Genomic DNA, 17,285 nt, shown 5'->3' on the forward strand with positions numbered 1-17,285 from the left:
TGTGAGAGAGTCAATAGACTTGTTAAAGGCACAATTAAATTGGCTCACTCAAAAGGGGTTTTAGCAATTCAAGAGATGGTCTGTGCATATCGCACAACCACTCATGGTTCTAAAGAGAAGTCACCTTTTTAACTCATGCGTGGCAGACTACCAGGTACAAAACTAATTCCTTCTTGGATGAAAGAATTAGTATCTAAAGGTGATCAGATAAACGTCCAGGTCACAGGAAAGATTCCAATTTCACACATTTTAAAAGGGGACTATTTTAAAGTAAAACCAGGCAGGATTGTTAAAGGTTTAACCAAATTTAGAGGTCCTTATTGTGTCAGAGAAGTATTTCCTCACTATATTGTTCTTACTAATGGTGAGAAATGGAACCTCAGAAGAGTTACTTTGTACAAAAAAAAGGCTTGACTTGCAATGATGCTATTTCACATAATTCTCTTGATTCTGATTGTAACAGTGGGAATAGTGGCTACATGTTATCTTCTATGGAAGAGTCCACCGTATCTTCTTTTCCGGGTGGCAGGAGATGTGACGGTGGAGGTGATGCCACTTATTCATGCAGTTCTTATGCTGCAAACAATGTTGCCACTGATTCTTCAATTTCTCAAAATGTTTCTTTGCCTGGTAATGCCAGAATTGCAAGGTATCGTAGACCACCTGTTTATCTTAATGATTATTGTTGTGATTAATGTTTTATACAATTTTATTCCTTTTCATTATACTTTACATTCTTATTTTCGTTTCTGTTTTTAAAGGAGGAAGATGTGTTGTAAACCATTTATAGTATATTGTACTCTATGATCTTAGTTTCTCTCTATGCTCTCTCCTCATACATTCCAGAATGCCTACCTGACTCTGACTCGACAGCTGATGTTCTACATGAGTCAGTTAGGAGTTTGGTCAGCAGGCGTTGGGTTGCTTGCCGCTATCCTCTTGAATAAATTAACTATACTTACTACAGAAGTGTCAGCAGTTTACTTTCAACAGAGCCCAATAGCAGCTTTCACACAGTATGGTTAAGATACCTAAATCATGACTTAGGAATACCAAAAGTGCGTTTATTTTATGCTGGTGAGTGTATGTGTGCCCTATTATACTTCTGTCGAGGAATGAAGTTGGATGTTTCAAGGGTGTGAGGAGAGAAGGCATACCTGTGTCACTTGCAACATACTTTATTTTTAAATGTGCTTCTCTTCTAAATGTCAGACATGAACATATCATATTCTAGAGAGTATATCCTGTCATTGAGATCCCATCCCCAAGATGTTTATACAGCCTCAGTGTGAGATTTTATTATTTAACCTTGAGCTACATGTCACCAAAATCTTCAGCAAGCAATCGACTTGCAAGAGGTGAGTTGCGGAAGACATTGCTGTCAAGAGGGTTTCCAGGAAAGGCAGCGTTCACATCAGGAAAGCAGACCCTCTCGTCGCAAGACAGCTGGCTTGTTGATGGAGTGCCAGGGGTGTCTTTTGCACAAAAGGTGTTCCCTCTGTTGAGGTGGCTTAAGTGCATGATGTGTGCAAGCAATAGCACCTAAAACCTGAGGAAAGACCAGGCAGAGGAATAGAATTCCATTGTCACAAGTTGCCTTTTGGCCAGTGAGTGTGGCATGGCAATAAACTGATGCACTCTTCTGTTGACATATCTGAGTATTCGATGCAAGCCTCAAGACTGGCTTGCGTGTAAAACACGAGAGAAGTGGACAAAGGCATATAATTCCCTTGTCATGAGTAGCCATTTGGCCAGTCACTGTGACATGGCGATAAACTGGTGCACTCTTCTGTTGATATATCTGAGTATTTGATGCAAGCTTCAAGACTAGCTTGCCTGGGAGATGCCTACGTTGCCAGACCTTAATCTTTGGAAAGACCCAAGGGCCATGAAATGGAGGGCAGCCTGTATTTTAACAAGCGCAGCCTGAAGATAATGGAGCTCCTGCTCCCAGTCTGCAATCATGTCAAGGATTACTTCAGGGGAGAATCTGGAAATGACTGCCTGCCTGGACATAGCAAAGAAGTTCATCCTTTGCCAGTAAATCATCTTTCCCCTCCTCAAATAATTGTTGCTCACAATGAGGGGCAATTTTACAAAGACAGTCATCGCCACAGTGAAAGTAAAAAAAATGGCTTGGTTTGTGACTTCATTTCTTATATGCTCAACCTTTATTCAATTGGTTGGTTGGTTTTGTAATGCATTTCCCCTGTAGATGGGTGGTGGAGTCCAGTCTTCACTACCACGCCCTCACCCCTCGCGTTGCCAAGTGTGTTGCAAGGGTTGTAAGCCTTGTTCTATAATTTTAAACATAAATGTAAAAAATAAATAAATACAGAATAATGGAAAATTAAATAAAGTCTTAAAAAATATAAAATAGGCATTTTTACCTATTTTCCATAATGTTATTTTATACATACATTATCTTTTAAGGGAGTGCTTATGAGTGGCTATCTGTGATGTTTGACTTATGCCACGGCTTGGAGTACATTTGAGGGTGTTTTTTCACCTTTGCAGCAAAAATCACTTTAGAAGTTTGTGAATAGCAAAGGTCTTATTTTATTGGGGGTATGTGTCTGAATTAGCATGTCCTTCCTTAAACCCATCTCATTTAGTAGTAAGAATTACTCGTTTTTCAGAAACTTCCCTTGCCCCTCCCACATTTACTACACAAATATGACCAGATTGCCAAAAGATTACAGAGGCTCCATAATGGCTTAGAATTAGAGTCTGACTCAGAATGCGCTGGACAGTCTTCTAGGTCATTACAGGTTCTGCTTCCTTATCAGAGGACCACCCTACATATTTAGATATCCTCACTAAGAATTTGGGGATCTGGCTGCCTTCAGTAGAGCTGCTGCTGCATTGGTTTAATTAAAGGTAATGTAGCTCTGGCAAGTGGCCACCGAGTTTTATTTTGGAAAAGCAAACCAAAATATTGACTCCCACATGCAGGGGGGGGGTGTGGGGGGGGTGTGTGTTCGTGTGTGTTCGTTTGTGTTCTCTCTCTCTCTCTCTCTCTCTCTCTCTCTCTCTCTCTCTTCTCTCTCTCTCTCTCTCTCTCTCTCTCTCTCTCTCTCTCTCTCTCTCTCTCTCTCTCTCTCTCTCTCTCTCTCTCTCTCTCTCTCTCTCTCTCTCTCTCTCTCTCTCCTCTCTCTCTCTCTCTCTCTCTCTCTCCAATTTCCCTGCCTGGAACCACCATGCTTTGCTTGCCACTCCTGGGAAGTGAAATCCAGTGACAATAAAAATGGTGAGACGACTGTCACTCACTGGGCAAGTCGGTGTCAAGTCAAAGATTTGTGCGAGCTTAAACTCTGCTCTTGGACAGGTGGTTACAAAACGCCCTTGATGCCTGCACTGTCTTCTCAGCAAGTTTGAAGCCAGTATCCCACGTCAGGACCGCTGGAGCAGTACCCATGTGCACCACGCTGACTTGCCTTTGCTAAGGCTTGATGTCTTATCCAGATCCTACGTCCAGCCCCCGCGCCAGGCATTATGACGGACATCATACTTTACGTTTAAAAAACTAGAAATTCAATGAAAAAAATCCAAAGTTAAAGTGACATTACAATTAGGAATTAGAAGAATAGCTAACATTTAAAAAACCTTAGAAATTCACTGAAAAAACAAAGGTTAAAGGGATGTAATAGCTAGATGAAAACGTCACGTAAACATACCATTTGAAGCTAACAAAACCGCTGAAATTCATCAGTTATAGTTATCTCAAGTAACAATAAAGTCATACCTTTAAGTAACTATAACTTGCGCCCTCGTCATGCATTGCTTTTACCCTCTCATAATCAATCACGCATGACAAATTCATTGACTAGATTAATACCATCCCTAATCACATATGAAATGTCATCATTGTTTATAATACCAATTTACAAATGAAGCATTTTTATTGACCCAGGGTGCTTTTTCCTCCTTGGGCTAATTGCCTCCGTAAGGGTCAGCAGGAGAGAACGCCGATTGGCTGTCAGCAAATCAGAAAAATGTTGCTGCCAGCCATTACAGAAATAGGGAACTTACTCCCCTTTCCTGAGCTTTGAAGAAAAAAATAATATAAGGGTGTGGGGTTGGGATACGTTGCCCCTCTAGGCCCCATGGACGGTCCCCAGAGGAGCTACCTGGGCCAAAATCTAAAAACACAAAAGGCAATTTTTACTGCAATCCCACAAGACTCCCATGGGATTGGGAAACAAATGACTGCCTGGGGTAGCAATCTCGAATTAAGCGGGGGGGGGGGCACGGTCCCACTCCTCAAGCTGTTATTGTTCCCTCAGACCCCATCTCTGGGGGCCCAATTTATTAATATGGGGAGGGGGCAAATAGCCCTGTCTCTTTGATTTAAAAAAAAACGGCCTTGCATAATGGAGTCCCCAGAGCCTAATAAAGCTTGGAGAGGGGCCTTTCTATTTTAAGTTGTGGCCCTGGGAAATGGGGAACCCAAGGCCTACTGATGCTTGGGGTGGGGCCAAGCAACCCCTCCCCTTTAATTTAAAAGAACTGCAGGGGAGATGGGGTCCCCATGGCCTAAAAGGCTCATGGGTTGGGTGCATTGCCCCCTTTCCCTTTATTTTAAGTTGTGGCCATGGGGTATGGCGTCCCCAGGGCCTAATAAGGCTTGTGAATATGGCCATCAATCCCCCTCCCCTTTAATAAAAAAAAATAAGGCCCTGAAACATGGGGTCTCCAGGGCCTAACAATGCTCAGGTGGGAGGGCCACAATGTCCTCTCCTCTTTTATTAGAAAACAATGGCCCTGGGGGATGGGGTTTCATGGTCTAATAAGACCAAGGGAAGGGGACCACGCAGCCCGCTGCCCTTTCTATAAAGAACATTAAAAAAATATGGGTTTGGAGCCTCCAGGGTCTAATAAGGCTCAAAAGGGGTGGATGAGGTGTCCAGGATCTAATAAGGTTCGGGTGAGGGCAGGGCACATGTACCTCTCCCCTTTGAAAAACATAAGTTCTTGTGCGCGGCAGCGGGTAGGTTTTATGCATGGTAATAAAATATTACTTTACATAAAAATGTTTTTTAAATAAATCACTGAAAATACTAAACATTAAAGTAACGTTATAGTTCGTTTTTTTTAAACACCTTTCAAGAGTCTCACTGTCTGCAAACAGTGTGATACAGAGTAAACTCTCTCCGTAGAGTAGACAATGTTACCAGTATCCACTTTTCTACTTATATCCACTTCTTTTCTCAATGTAGGTTCAGATACAAGTAAAGACTGTCCGTAGTAGGCCATTAAGTTATGTAACAGTGATGCACTTTCTGTCGAAACTTGATTTTCCCTGAACAGTTGTATGCGGATTGAACAGTCTTTGCAGGAAAGGTTACCCTTTCATCTGTGGGTCATAGTCAATATGAACTTGGCTACCCATGAAGTGTATGGTATAGGGTCAATGTTGCACATAACACAAGCTTGCTTTACCTATAGGGGTTGATAGCAGTAATGATGCTTCATATTATTCTAGTCTATTTTGTAGTAACTTTTAATGCTATACCCGTTTATAGAGCAATGTGTACAAAAGAAGCTTGGATGATTTCATTGAACGTCATGAGTGATGTAATTTGTGAGGTCATAAGCAGTGCATGGCGGAGGTGCAAACGATAGTTAGCTCTGCTAACTATAACTGGTGAATTTCTAACGTTAATGTTGTCACTGCCATATTCACCTAACACGTTACCTTTGAGCTTTTCAGTGTCCCCGCCATGCACTGCTCATGACCTCACATATGACATTACTCATGACATGTTCTATGACATCATTTTTACATCACTGATGCATCAAATCCCACAACAGTAGCAGCAAAATCATTGTGCTTGGTAGATATATACGGAGATTCTTTAGATTTAGCATGGATAAGAGAGATGATGCATGTTCATCTGACCATCTGTTTGTGTATATTGACCATTCAGGAAGAAGACTGCCTCTTTCCAGGCAGGGGATAGCATGCTTACAGTCAGTGCATTGCTTTCTGCCACAATAAAGCTAAGCATCCACCCCACATGACAGTGACTGCTCAACTGCTGCGCTCTATGCTGGTGGTCCTCTACAAGACATTTGTTGTGCATTTATCTTGAGGAACAGGCACACGGTCACACAACACTATTCTCTGGATGTGACTGCAGCAGGCTACTCCACTGCGGGGCTGGCAACTCTCCGTAACCTGTTTCAGTGAAGGAAAGCTTGGTTCCTGAGAAACATATATATAGCTATGTATCAGAAAGCAAGCTTGCCTGTACTGAAACAGATTACAGAGGGTTACCAGCCCCACTGCTGGCAAGATATCTATATTCACTGTAAAAAAACAAAGGTTACCGGGACGTTCTAGTTAGGGTGATATTTTACTTGTAAAAAAAACAGAGAAATTCAGCAGTTTTAGTGAGCACTCGTGACATGGCCAGTGACATCACTGATGATATTTCAAATGACATCACTGATGACATCATCCACAGAATCGCTGAAGAAGTGGACTTCTTCCCCCAAGAAGCAGTGCACCCGTAGGCACGATTGCAGAGTGGTGGAGAAAGGGGGGCATGGCCTCTGACTACCTCTCAGCTATCCAGCTGTATCTTTACTTTTTACTTTTTTTCTGGAACTCTGCTTCAAGCCGAGTCCCTAGATTACACTCAACACTTCCTGGTTGAAATGTTGGCAGCCAATCAGATTAGGGCATTTCTCTGCACAAGCTCGTCTTTGTTCGCGAAGGCTTCATGGCCAGAGACATCACTGTAATTTTAAACTTAAATTTCTCACAAACTACTGAACGGATTTACACCAAATAAGCAAAAGGCACTTCCTTGAATTGACATGAACCGATGTCTACCTCCCTGCCAAACTTGGTGTGAGTCCGTTCAGCGGTTCGGGCAGTAGAGGTGGCTAAAGTTTCCTATGGGAATTTACATTATAAACGCAATCTTATTTCACGCTTCAAATTCTCGGTCCCCTCTATGCAGATCACCTCCAAACTTTACCAATTAGTAGTACCCTCTGTGACACTTTTTAGGCAACATTTCATGCAGATTGGTCTATCAACGCCAACGTTATAGCCAAGTCAAAAAATTATTTTCCTATAGAAATTAGGTCCTAACTATAGATATCCTACTGGTAGTTAGGTCTGCTTTTCCATAGCTAGAGCCTTTTTTAGTTTGCTAATAACTTTGGCCCCATTTGACAGATCTTCAGAAAACCTTCCCAAAAAAAAGTTCATCGACTTCATCTCCTTCCTAGAAGGTTTCGGGGTGATTCATCAAGCGGGTGCCGAGGAAAAAAAAAAGGGGGGGTCCCAAAACGTAAAATCTCCATGCTTTTTCCATAGACTGCTTTAGGCAGGGCTACAGCAAAAACTGCTGAAAAGGTTTCGGGGTGATTCGTCAAGCGGGTGCCGAGGAAAAAAGGGGGGGGGGTCCCAAAACGTAAAATCGCCATGCTTTTTCCATAGACTGCTTTAGGCAGGCTACAGCAAAAACTGCTGAAAAGAATTACACCAAATTGGGCAGGAAGCCAGATCATCGTCTGGAGGTTGTGCTTTTTGTGATTTGGTGTAAATCTGTTCAGTCGTGTTTGAGAAATGAAGGGTCAAATATAGTTGTATATTTTGGCAGTTGGGCTTGTAAGGGTTCTTTGGGCTTCCCGCGAGAGTGCGAAGTAAAAAATAGAGGCCTGTGATTCGTCGAGAGGCCAATGTTTCCTGCGAGCCTTCGCTCGCTCACGGGAGTGAGAGGCTCCTGTGAGTCCCATGAGAGCAAGCGCTTTGATTGGCAGGCTGTTATAATGTTAGAAATGAAATTACTGCCATTACTGTTTACAGTGAAAAATTGGAGATGTTATGGAAATGAAATAAAAAGTTATATAAAGGGGCAGCAGAATGGCAAGTTGTCCCTCTAGATTTAGAGATGAGGTGTCAAAGGGATAAGTACGGTGGAGAAAATAAATGTATATTGTCTTCAACTTCTTACATTCTCTGGACTCTCTCTGGATCATGAATAGTAAAAAGGAGTAGATGAGTTCTCGCTACACTCTTAGTAGAAATGCATACTGTGGTCCTTGTCTTTGATAGGAAGTGTATAAGAGAGAAGTACTGTGATGGAAGCAGAGGTGCAGCTAGATCAGTTGCTGCCCGTGACAGTCCCTGCATTTGCCGCCCATGGCAGTCCCTGCATGTAAGGGGGGGGCTCTGGTTATTCCTGTCCTTTCTGCCCTGTGACGGTCGCAGGTAAGAATGGGGCTGGGAGGCCGCCACTCTCAAAACTCGTGCCCCCTGAGGCGGACTGCCCCCCCCCCCTCCTTGCTACGACACTGATTAGACAGCTAAATATTTTCTTTAATGTTACAAACTCTCAAGGCTCTTGCAGGATCATCAAAAGAAGGAAGGAGTAGGTGATGTTTGAATACACACCACTATGCACACTTATTACTGTATGAAAGAATCTTCCTGGTGATGGTGTTTATCAGACTCTACTATTTATGCTCATTGAATTCAGAAAAGTTAGGTGTGCGTAGTAGGCTATTTGGATGAGCTTTAACTCCACTCACGTCATCGGAGATAAAGGTCTGAAAGAAGAGCCCAGCCCCTCCCCACACCCTACCATGCGCACCTATCATTACAGAATGAGGCCTCATCAGAGAGGCTAGTCCCTCCAGACACCCTACTATGCACACCCATCATCTGAGAGAGAGGTCTGTAAGGAGAGTCCAGTCCCTCTCTACACCCTGCTACGCACCCCCATCATTACAGAGAGAGGCCTTACCAGACGAGAGAGGCCAGCCTTCCCACACAAACTACTATGCACACCCGTCATCTGAGAGACAGGCCTGAAAGGAGAGCGCAGTCCCTTCACACACCCTACTACGCATACTTATCATTACAGAGAAAGAGGTCTCTGCAGAGAGGCCAGCCCCTTTGCACACCCTACTGCGCCCATCTGTCATATGAGATAGGTGTAAAAAGAGAATGCAGTCTCTCCCCATACCGTTTGACAAAGATTTGCCATGTTCATTTATACTCTATTGTGACCTAGATAAAAGAAAATGTGGTTCTTTTTTTAAATGAAAATACATTTTGGACTTCTTAGCCTACTTAAAGGCTGCAATTGTTGTGAATGTAAATATTTTTAGATTAATATAACTACACATATAGGTATTTTATAAGTGCTCTGGGGTCCCAGTGTGTGGGACTATTCTTGATGAGGATCCCCTAGAAGAGAACTAGAATTTACTGAAAGGTCTTACATATTCTTGACTCTTCTACTTGCAAGATGATACTCTGGGTATATATTTTGGCTATGGCTGATCATGGTACCTGTATGAACATCTATTTGTGCCATGAGAGGGAGAAACATCCTTCAGTAGCTATTATAATATTGCTTGGACCCCCTGCAGTGTAGATTTGGAGACTTCAAAGTCTAACCTTTATTCAAATTAGATAGCACCTATCTGAACTCTGCTACCTTATAACAATCAAATGGTATTCGGCAAAACACCCCCAATCAGAACTGGTAACAATGAGTATGGAGTGAGGAAGTCATTGTTTGAATGTTATTGGGAAAGCGTACCGTAGAGGCTGATGGGTGTTGGCCTCTTGAGTTTGTTCACAGATGATGGTTCTGGCGGCTACTGACCGTAGACCTGATGAAAACACTCACAGTAACACTGCTCTTCAGATCTGTTGTGCATGGCTAAGCAGATCTTCTTTCTCTTTAAGTCTACTACTCTGACAGTGTCCAAATCCACTTTCATGTTTTTATCTGAACCACCCGGATACGAAAATTGTCCCAAATGTGAACAGCAATTTCATAACCTTGGGTTGGGCATCAGGCTTTCGCATCATCAGTGTAAGTCATTATGATCTTGTCATCATGGAGGAAAGATGGAAAGACCTGCCTTGCTCTTTATTTATTCACTTGGTTAAAGATAAATATCTCTCAATTACAAAGGGCATCCGAGAAACGCTGGCCTCCGTGAACTTCCTTAACTATCTAACTACACATGACCAAGTAGCGTTGGCAAGCTTCCAGGAGGGTAATGTGGGACAGGACTAGGTATAGTACAACACAATTATGGAAGCTGCAATTGAGATGACACCGTTAATGAATTTAAACATTTTATTAACATTTCAATGTCAGTGGTACATTCATAGTTCCTTTCTTGTTCACAAATTATAAAGGTTAGCATTTTGGACTTGCCTTCATTGTCTAGACGGCTATTGTTCACCCTATGTAGTATAGTTTTTGTTATGTTTCAGATGTCTGTGTGGTTCCTGTCTGTGGGATATATTATGCCATGTGTGGTGGTCTAACCTTTCCTCCCCAACTTCCCACCCGTCCCTCCCCCCACCCTGCGCTGCTGTCGACTAGTCGGTCCCTTCGTCTCCCGTCGTAGATGTGATCTGGGTCCCTCTCCGTATTTACCCATTGAGGCAGGACTCACCCATTTCCCTGGGGCTGCAAGCACTGTGTGGCTGTGTTCGTTGTGTTATGCACATTGCTCCCTCCCCTGTTCCTGGTTGTTAGAGCTATCTGGTCGGGACCGGCCCTGTGGGGTGCTGGGAGTGGACTCCCGATCTGCATTTTTCAGGTCATCAACTAGGGCTCCCCAAGCCTGCGCCCTCTCCAGTTTGCCTATTCCTCGCTTTGCCTTCCGGAGCAGTATTCTATTTTCGGAGCTTGCCCATTTCTCCAGTTCCCGCTTCCAGTTTAGTATACTAGGGCCTGCTTGGGCCTTCCACTTGTTGAGATGTCATTGTTCAGCTAGACTAATGGGTTGAGAATACCTTAATAACTCATCATGAATATTTAAAGTACAAAAGATAAATCAGTTCAAATGACTGACGCACTGTAAACAATACAGAGTGGATGTAAAAATACAGCTTTTAAAGTTAAGGCCACTGTGAAGCACACTACATACTGCTCACAACCATTAGAATATTAGCACAATTCTGCAAAGAAAAGAACAATACTACAACAATACAGTTACAAACCTTTGGTAAATTTAAGTCATGTTCGCAAACAATTTAAGGCTTCTCAAGCCTCCCCCAAAATGAAGCCACATGAGTACAGGCCAGTAAAGTGCACGTTTTGAGCATGTCGGTCGGTGTAAGTTACAGCATCTATCGTATAGCGGTAACCACATCTGGCAAATTTCAGGTTTGTCAAGTTTGGGCCAGAATCACAACTACGGTGTTTTTTCCAGTGAAATTCATTGTGGTTTTCTTATGAAGCATTTAAGTTCCAACCCCTGCTGCAAAGACCTTCGGTTAATTTTCACCACTATACTTCAGCCTCCCCTCCTCCCTCACCACATAAGGGTTGAGCTCCATAGGCAGAACAATTATTAAAAACAATCATATTCAGTGCCTGGAAGGGTGAGTATTTAAGTGATATATTTATATGTCATTAAGTCATAATTTTATGACACAGACCTATTTATGCTAGAAGGAGTGCAAATGGGTTAATATTGAGTTAAACAGTTCCAATAGAGAGCAAGGTCAATATTTGAATTTGATATGGTTTGAAACAGAAGATCTGGCATTGGCTACTGGGTATAGTTCCTAGAATTAAATTACATTATTTAATAAGACCTTAGTGTAGCTTTTTATGCACCCGAAATCCTAAAACCACGAAGGTACTCTGATCGAGTTCTAAACATAGCAACGCAGGAAGCATACAAATACTTTCATTACGCAGTTCAAATATTCTTTACATTCCTTAAATCACTTTTGTGCACTTTTCCTACATGGCAACGCTTAGGAAACCCACGATCTTCATGTAATTTTGAGACTGTCAGCAAAAGAGTGTTGGGGCAGTGGGTGTTTGAGGGAAGTTGAAGCTTCATTCCACCACAAACAACATTCCACATCGGTTCTGAATCGAGGGAAAAGCTTCAACAGAATAACAAAACCAACACGTGACACGGGTTGAAATTGCTCAACAAATATTCTGTATTAAACAAAACAAAGTACCAAAGACATTACCCTCGCGTTTTTAAGAAGCATAATGTACAGTTCATTTCAGGAATCTAGAGGGATTAAATCCCACATCTCATGATACAAGTACTACGAGAACTCTTTTAAGGAAACACCTTCAAGGCATTCACCGTCACGAAACATTAAGTGCTTAAAACAAAGTCAACTACTTCTTACATAAATTACTTTCTTTGAGAATTAAATGAAGATCGGTTTGAGCTCAGGCTGGGAGGTGCAGGAGTGAGCCGTTGAAGAAGTCTTGGAAGCTTCAGCAGAACTGCAAGAATGGAGACATGTAAGAGCATTTATCCCTTACTTTTAAATCTCCAGCCTATCACAAGTGCTTTCAATATCTAGCCTGGATGGAAACACTAGCAAGATGACCGTGTTAAGGACCTTACGGATGATACGACAGGCAGATAAAAAAAATGACAAACATAATAGACCGCTCTATTTGTAGCATTGGATTCTTTCATGAGAAAGATTACACCAGCTCAGAACCCAGAAAGAAATTGCATCATGCATTAAATGCAAGTAACGTGGAACCCAGAAGCAGAAAACATGCATGCTACAGAACTCCTCGTGCAAGAGAACCCGCAGGAAAAACGTAACCTACAGTGACACCACTTTAAACACCCACTCCCATTGCAAGGGAATATTCAGCACCAAGCATGCATGATTCATATATAAAGGATGTATTCAGAAGCAAGAACAGTGTATGTTTCAGGGTTAAAAAATACAGAGCGCATGCAAGTAAACCCCTGTCTTCAGGGTGAAGCTAGACAGCAACCAAAAGACAGAGCTTGAATACTGCAGCAGCAGCACTCATCAGCCGACCAGTCGCAGAATATTTCCAGATAGGAACCAACCCCTGCACCAAGAGCAGCATGCTATAAAGTGGGACCCTAGCATGCAGAACTCTGTAATCACTATAGAGCTGCAGACAGTGGATCTAGAAACAGGCACCATATCTAAAGAAAGCAGCCCTGCATGCCACCGTTTTATGGCTGGTGGTGACAGCAGAAAAAAAATGCAATGCACAAACCATACATTTGGAGCATATGTATCAGAGACTATACATCCTGCATCACTTCATGACAAAGCCTTTCAGAAACGTTCATGCATCCAACAAGGTCTCACATGCAAGTGGGCATGCAAGATAATGTGACAATGCCATTAAGAGACTTTACACAACTGGAGCTCAAGCCCTGCACCAAGAGGTCAAGGTTCATTTAGACCCCACATTGCTGTAAGCCACAAATGGTAGTTTCAGCTAACGTGTATATGAAAAACGTGCAAACAGCAGCAAAAGTGCACTGACACAAACAAGCCACAGAAGACCGATTTCCCCATGCAGGACAAGGGCACACCCTTATTTTGGTCACAGCTAAGTTAGGGTGAGGTGCATAAAATCGAAATCAAATTATTATAATTAAAAAGCCGGATGTAGGCATCCTATTCATTAAAAAAAAGAAATTGGATGATTTCCAACGACTTGTATGGTGACTTGTTAGATCTTCAGTTGGCAAATTATTTTTGTTGATAAAGAGAAGTAAAACGAGACAGATGAAAATCATTCAGTGCCTACAACTGAAATTCCCCGTTCTCAGAGATCACGTGGAATGTGCAGTTTGCTAATCTGTCTAGCAGGGCACTACAATCTAAAATGACCATCACCATATAGTGATAGCTCTCATATTCACTGACGCCCAACATGCAAAAGAAACAAGTGAAACAAAATGAAACACTTACCTTCCAACGGTTTCCACATTCATTACAGAGCACGAAAGTGGTCATTGGCTCATCCGCACTGCGGGTCTGCACCTATTGGAGGATATTGAGACAGAGAAAATTACTCATCACATCAACTCTAATACAACTGGAACACAGGTTACTTAATGTTTCCAACTACCGAGAACATCTGCGAACTGTTGAAAAAGAACTAAAAAAGAAACTGTAGTAACTTCCATTCGGAATCCCTCAGTGTAAACTCTTTTCACTGGCACTCATTACTGGAAACCTTCTGCCGCAGTGTGGAGCACCAGACATAGTGCACATCCTGTAAAGCTGTGAGGTTGAGAGATATGGGTTCCCATACTTCTCGCCTTTCACTAGCTCCACCTCCCTATATCTCCTATGCATTTCACCTCAGTTCCAATCTATACTAATATAATAAAGAGAGACCCAAACCTTTGAGGCGGGTAATCTCAGGAACCACAGCACCAATCACAACACCCAATACAGCGTTGGAAAGGGCAGTTGCAGCAGAAGGACATAGGCTATGCAGACGCCCACCATATACATTTAAAAGGTAAAAGAACCGTGCCAGCGAAGTAGTCCCTTGTGGGCGTGTCTGCGTTGTGCTGTGGGCGTGTGCTGGGGGCGTGACAAACGATGGGGGCGTGTGGTACGTTCCGCCCTTCATGGCATGTCTCATACCGTGAGCTAATCCCACCCTGCTCCCTTTAAATACCCCTGCACTACTCCTTAAAATACCCCAACACCCTTAAACACTAACCCATCTTAACCCTATAAATATACCCTGTACCCCAAAACCCAAACCTATCCCTAAACCCTAAAAATACCCCTGTACCCCAAAACCCAAACCTAGCCCTGAACCCTAAAAATACCCCTGTACCCAAAAACCCAAACCTAGCCCTGAACCCTAAAATAACCCTGTACCCCAAAACCCAAACCTACCCTGAACCCTAAAATACCCCTGTACCCCAAAACCCAAACCTACCCCTGAACCCTAAAAATACCCCCATAACCCAAAACCCAAACCTAGTCCTGAACCCTAAAAATACCCCTGTACCCCAAAACCCATACCTATCCCTAAACCCTAAAACTACCCCTGTACCCCATAACCCACAACTATATCTGAACCCTTAAAATACCCAAACACCCCAAAACATATACCTCAGTACCCCAAAACATATACCTCTATACCCATACTTACCTTATCCAAACATTTTAAAAAAAATGCTTTTACCATTCATGCATTTACAACGAATTTCGTTGTAAATGTATGCGTGGTAAAAGCATATAAAATGTAATGCCATGCGTTATAATGGCATTGCGGAGTCATGGTACTTTCGTAATGAAAGTATGCGGAGTGATGGTATGCGGAAAGAAAGTTGCGGAATAATGGGTGTTTACACTCCCCCGGTAAGTACATTGGTGGCACGACGGCCCACATCTCCAGCAACATACTCATATTTTTTCACCACCCATTTGAAAAATGCACAGGTCTCTCTCATTGATGGCCAGCACCGACATACACTTTTAGACACACCTCCCGCCACAAGTTCTAGAATTGCGAACTTTAGAGCTGGGGAGCTACGTTGGAATCTCTGCATCAGCTCAACATCCTGTGATTCCTGGCAAATTGCTTTGTCTACCCGTGCCGACCACAAATGAATGTGTTCTTCTGTAATGTAAATTGTGCTCATGCCATGTTGAGTTTGCGCTATATAATATTGCAAGGAAAAATAATGTAGGGAAACTCGAGTTCACACACTACTGAACGCTCACTCTTAAGTGCATCAGCAGTGCACTGTGAATCGGAGCGTTTCACAGGCCTGTCACAGATAAGAAATGCTATCAAAACGAAATCCTACAAAACAATATACTACTGGCCGGCAGCAATTCATACCCGGACAACGTCGGGACGGGCTGCTAGTGGAAAATAAAGGCTGATACACAGCCAAAGCACAGTCAAGGAAGGAGTGTGAACCAAGGCAAACAAAGAAGTAGATGTCCACACATTACCTGATGCCTGTAAACAGGTTTATTACCTAAGCAAAGGTACTTCAGTAGGCTTCAGTAGATCACTTGTATACACACCCCACCAAAACCTAATCTGCCTCTGATATAAGCCCATCCTCTCACGAGCACTCTACAGGTTTCCAAGCAGAATCCTCTTCGAACCACACTCTCAAGCACTCCGCTAGGAAGCACTTAATAAACTGCGTCTTAGTAAACAGGCCTACAGTAGTATTGCAGATGGCCACACATCTAAGCCAGCTCTCCTGTAAAGAGGAGGACCTCTCACCCAATGAATTGCCAATTCCCTTGTCGCCAACAGTAACAGTACTGCCACCAGTCCCCTCACCAACTTTGGTTTATTGGCATGCATATATCTCTCTCTCTCTCTCTCTATCTCTCTCTCTCTCGCTCTCTCTCTCTCTCCGACGCGTTTCGTCTCAAACATTGAGACTTCTTCAGGGCTCAGACAATGAGTAATAGTCAACAGTCAGTACATCTCGATAAGGTTTCTTGAGAGCATCGAGATGCTGCCCTACCTGTGATGTGTTATTTTTGCTGGCTACCATGCCTCTTCCTGCATAACAAGATTGAGTACGACAAGAACAGCAGCACAAGTCTAAGCAGGCTATAGACAGGGACCCCTGAACCTGCACAAGTTACATTTTTGTGAACTTATCTCATCAAGATACAAAGAAATTAGGTTATTTTGCTGCTCTCAAGAAACCTTATCGAGATGTACTGACTGTTGACTATTACTCATTGTCTGAGCCCTGAAGAAGTCTCAATGTTTGAGACGAAACACGTCGGCTAAGAAGGAAATCCATATGTGTTCTTAGATTTTTTCCTGTCTTGCATCATCACAATAAAGAATTTTGAAAAGAAAATCCTACTAAAGTTCGGACTTATTTTTCACAAGACCGTGCACTCTTATATGTATTGTGGACATTTGAAATTATTAAGAAAACAATTCTTGGATGGGTGCTGATTCCTTATTATTCATTGCAATTTTCGGGCTTTGCCCTTGAAGGAACAGACAGGGTTGTGTTCTTTGGAATCACAAGCACCATCCCTACTACTCTCAAGCCACAGGTGAAAGTAGGTGCATTATCTCTTTGCCTCAACCCTTGCCTTTTGTGTAATTAATATATATATATATATATATATATATATATATATATATATATATATTTCCTCGCAACTTGTCTTGTCGCAGGGGGAGCACTAGGGTGCTGGTGCCATCTTCGGGATCAAGACAGTACCCCGTCAGTAATCAAAATCCAAAGGTTTCAAAAGAATGATGGCACTCCACTCGGGAAATTTTCAAGGTTTTATTTCAACAACTGTGATCGCCTACGCGTTTCGAACTGAGCGTTCTTGATCACGGCAAGTGTTTAGACAGTTAGTCCCTTTTTCATTTCTTGTTTTATACACATCACATGCATTGCATTTTGGGATTCGTAGTTCAATTGACATTATTCAATTAACTTTATTCATGTGTGCTCAGATTCTCTGGAGCCTTAAAGGCGAGGTGCCAGTCTGA

At 42.6% G+C, this 17,285-nt stretch overlaps 1 protein-coding gene across 7 annotated transcripts in view; it reads right to left on the reverse strand.

Annotated features, from left to right (window-relative positions):
• The window catches only part of TCEA2 (transcription elongation factor A2), a 620,358-nt gene that overhangs the window by 243,748 nt on the left and 359,325 nt on the right, over nucleotides 1-17,285 (reverse strand). For 6 of the 7 annotated variants that reach the window (XR_013598494.1, XM_078651653.1, XM_078651650.1 and 3 more), the window contains one exon: nucleotides 13,730-13,801. Coding sequence is in view for 6 of the 7 variants with exons in the window: in XM_078651653.1 (XP_078507779.1) it covers nucleotides 13,730-13,801 (72 nt within the window). In the remaining variant the exon portion in view is untranslated. Of the gene's footprint in view, nucleotides 1-11,929; nucleotides 12,255-13,729; nucleotides 13,802-17,285 lie in introns of those variants that run through there. The other variant, XM_078651652.1, reaches the window with a different exon arrangement.

Source organism: Lissotriton helveticus, chromosome 7, assembly GCF_964261635.1.
Source record: "Lissotriton helveticus chromosome 7, aLisHel1.1, whole genome shotgun sequence".
Classification (NCBI taxonomy): Eukaryota; Metazoa; Chordata; class Amphibia; order Caudata; family Salamandridae; genus Lissotriton; species Lissotriton helveticus.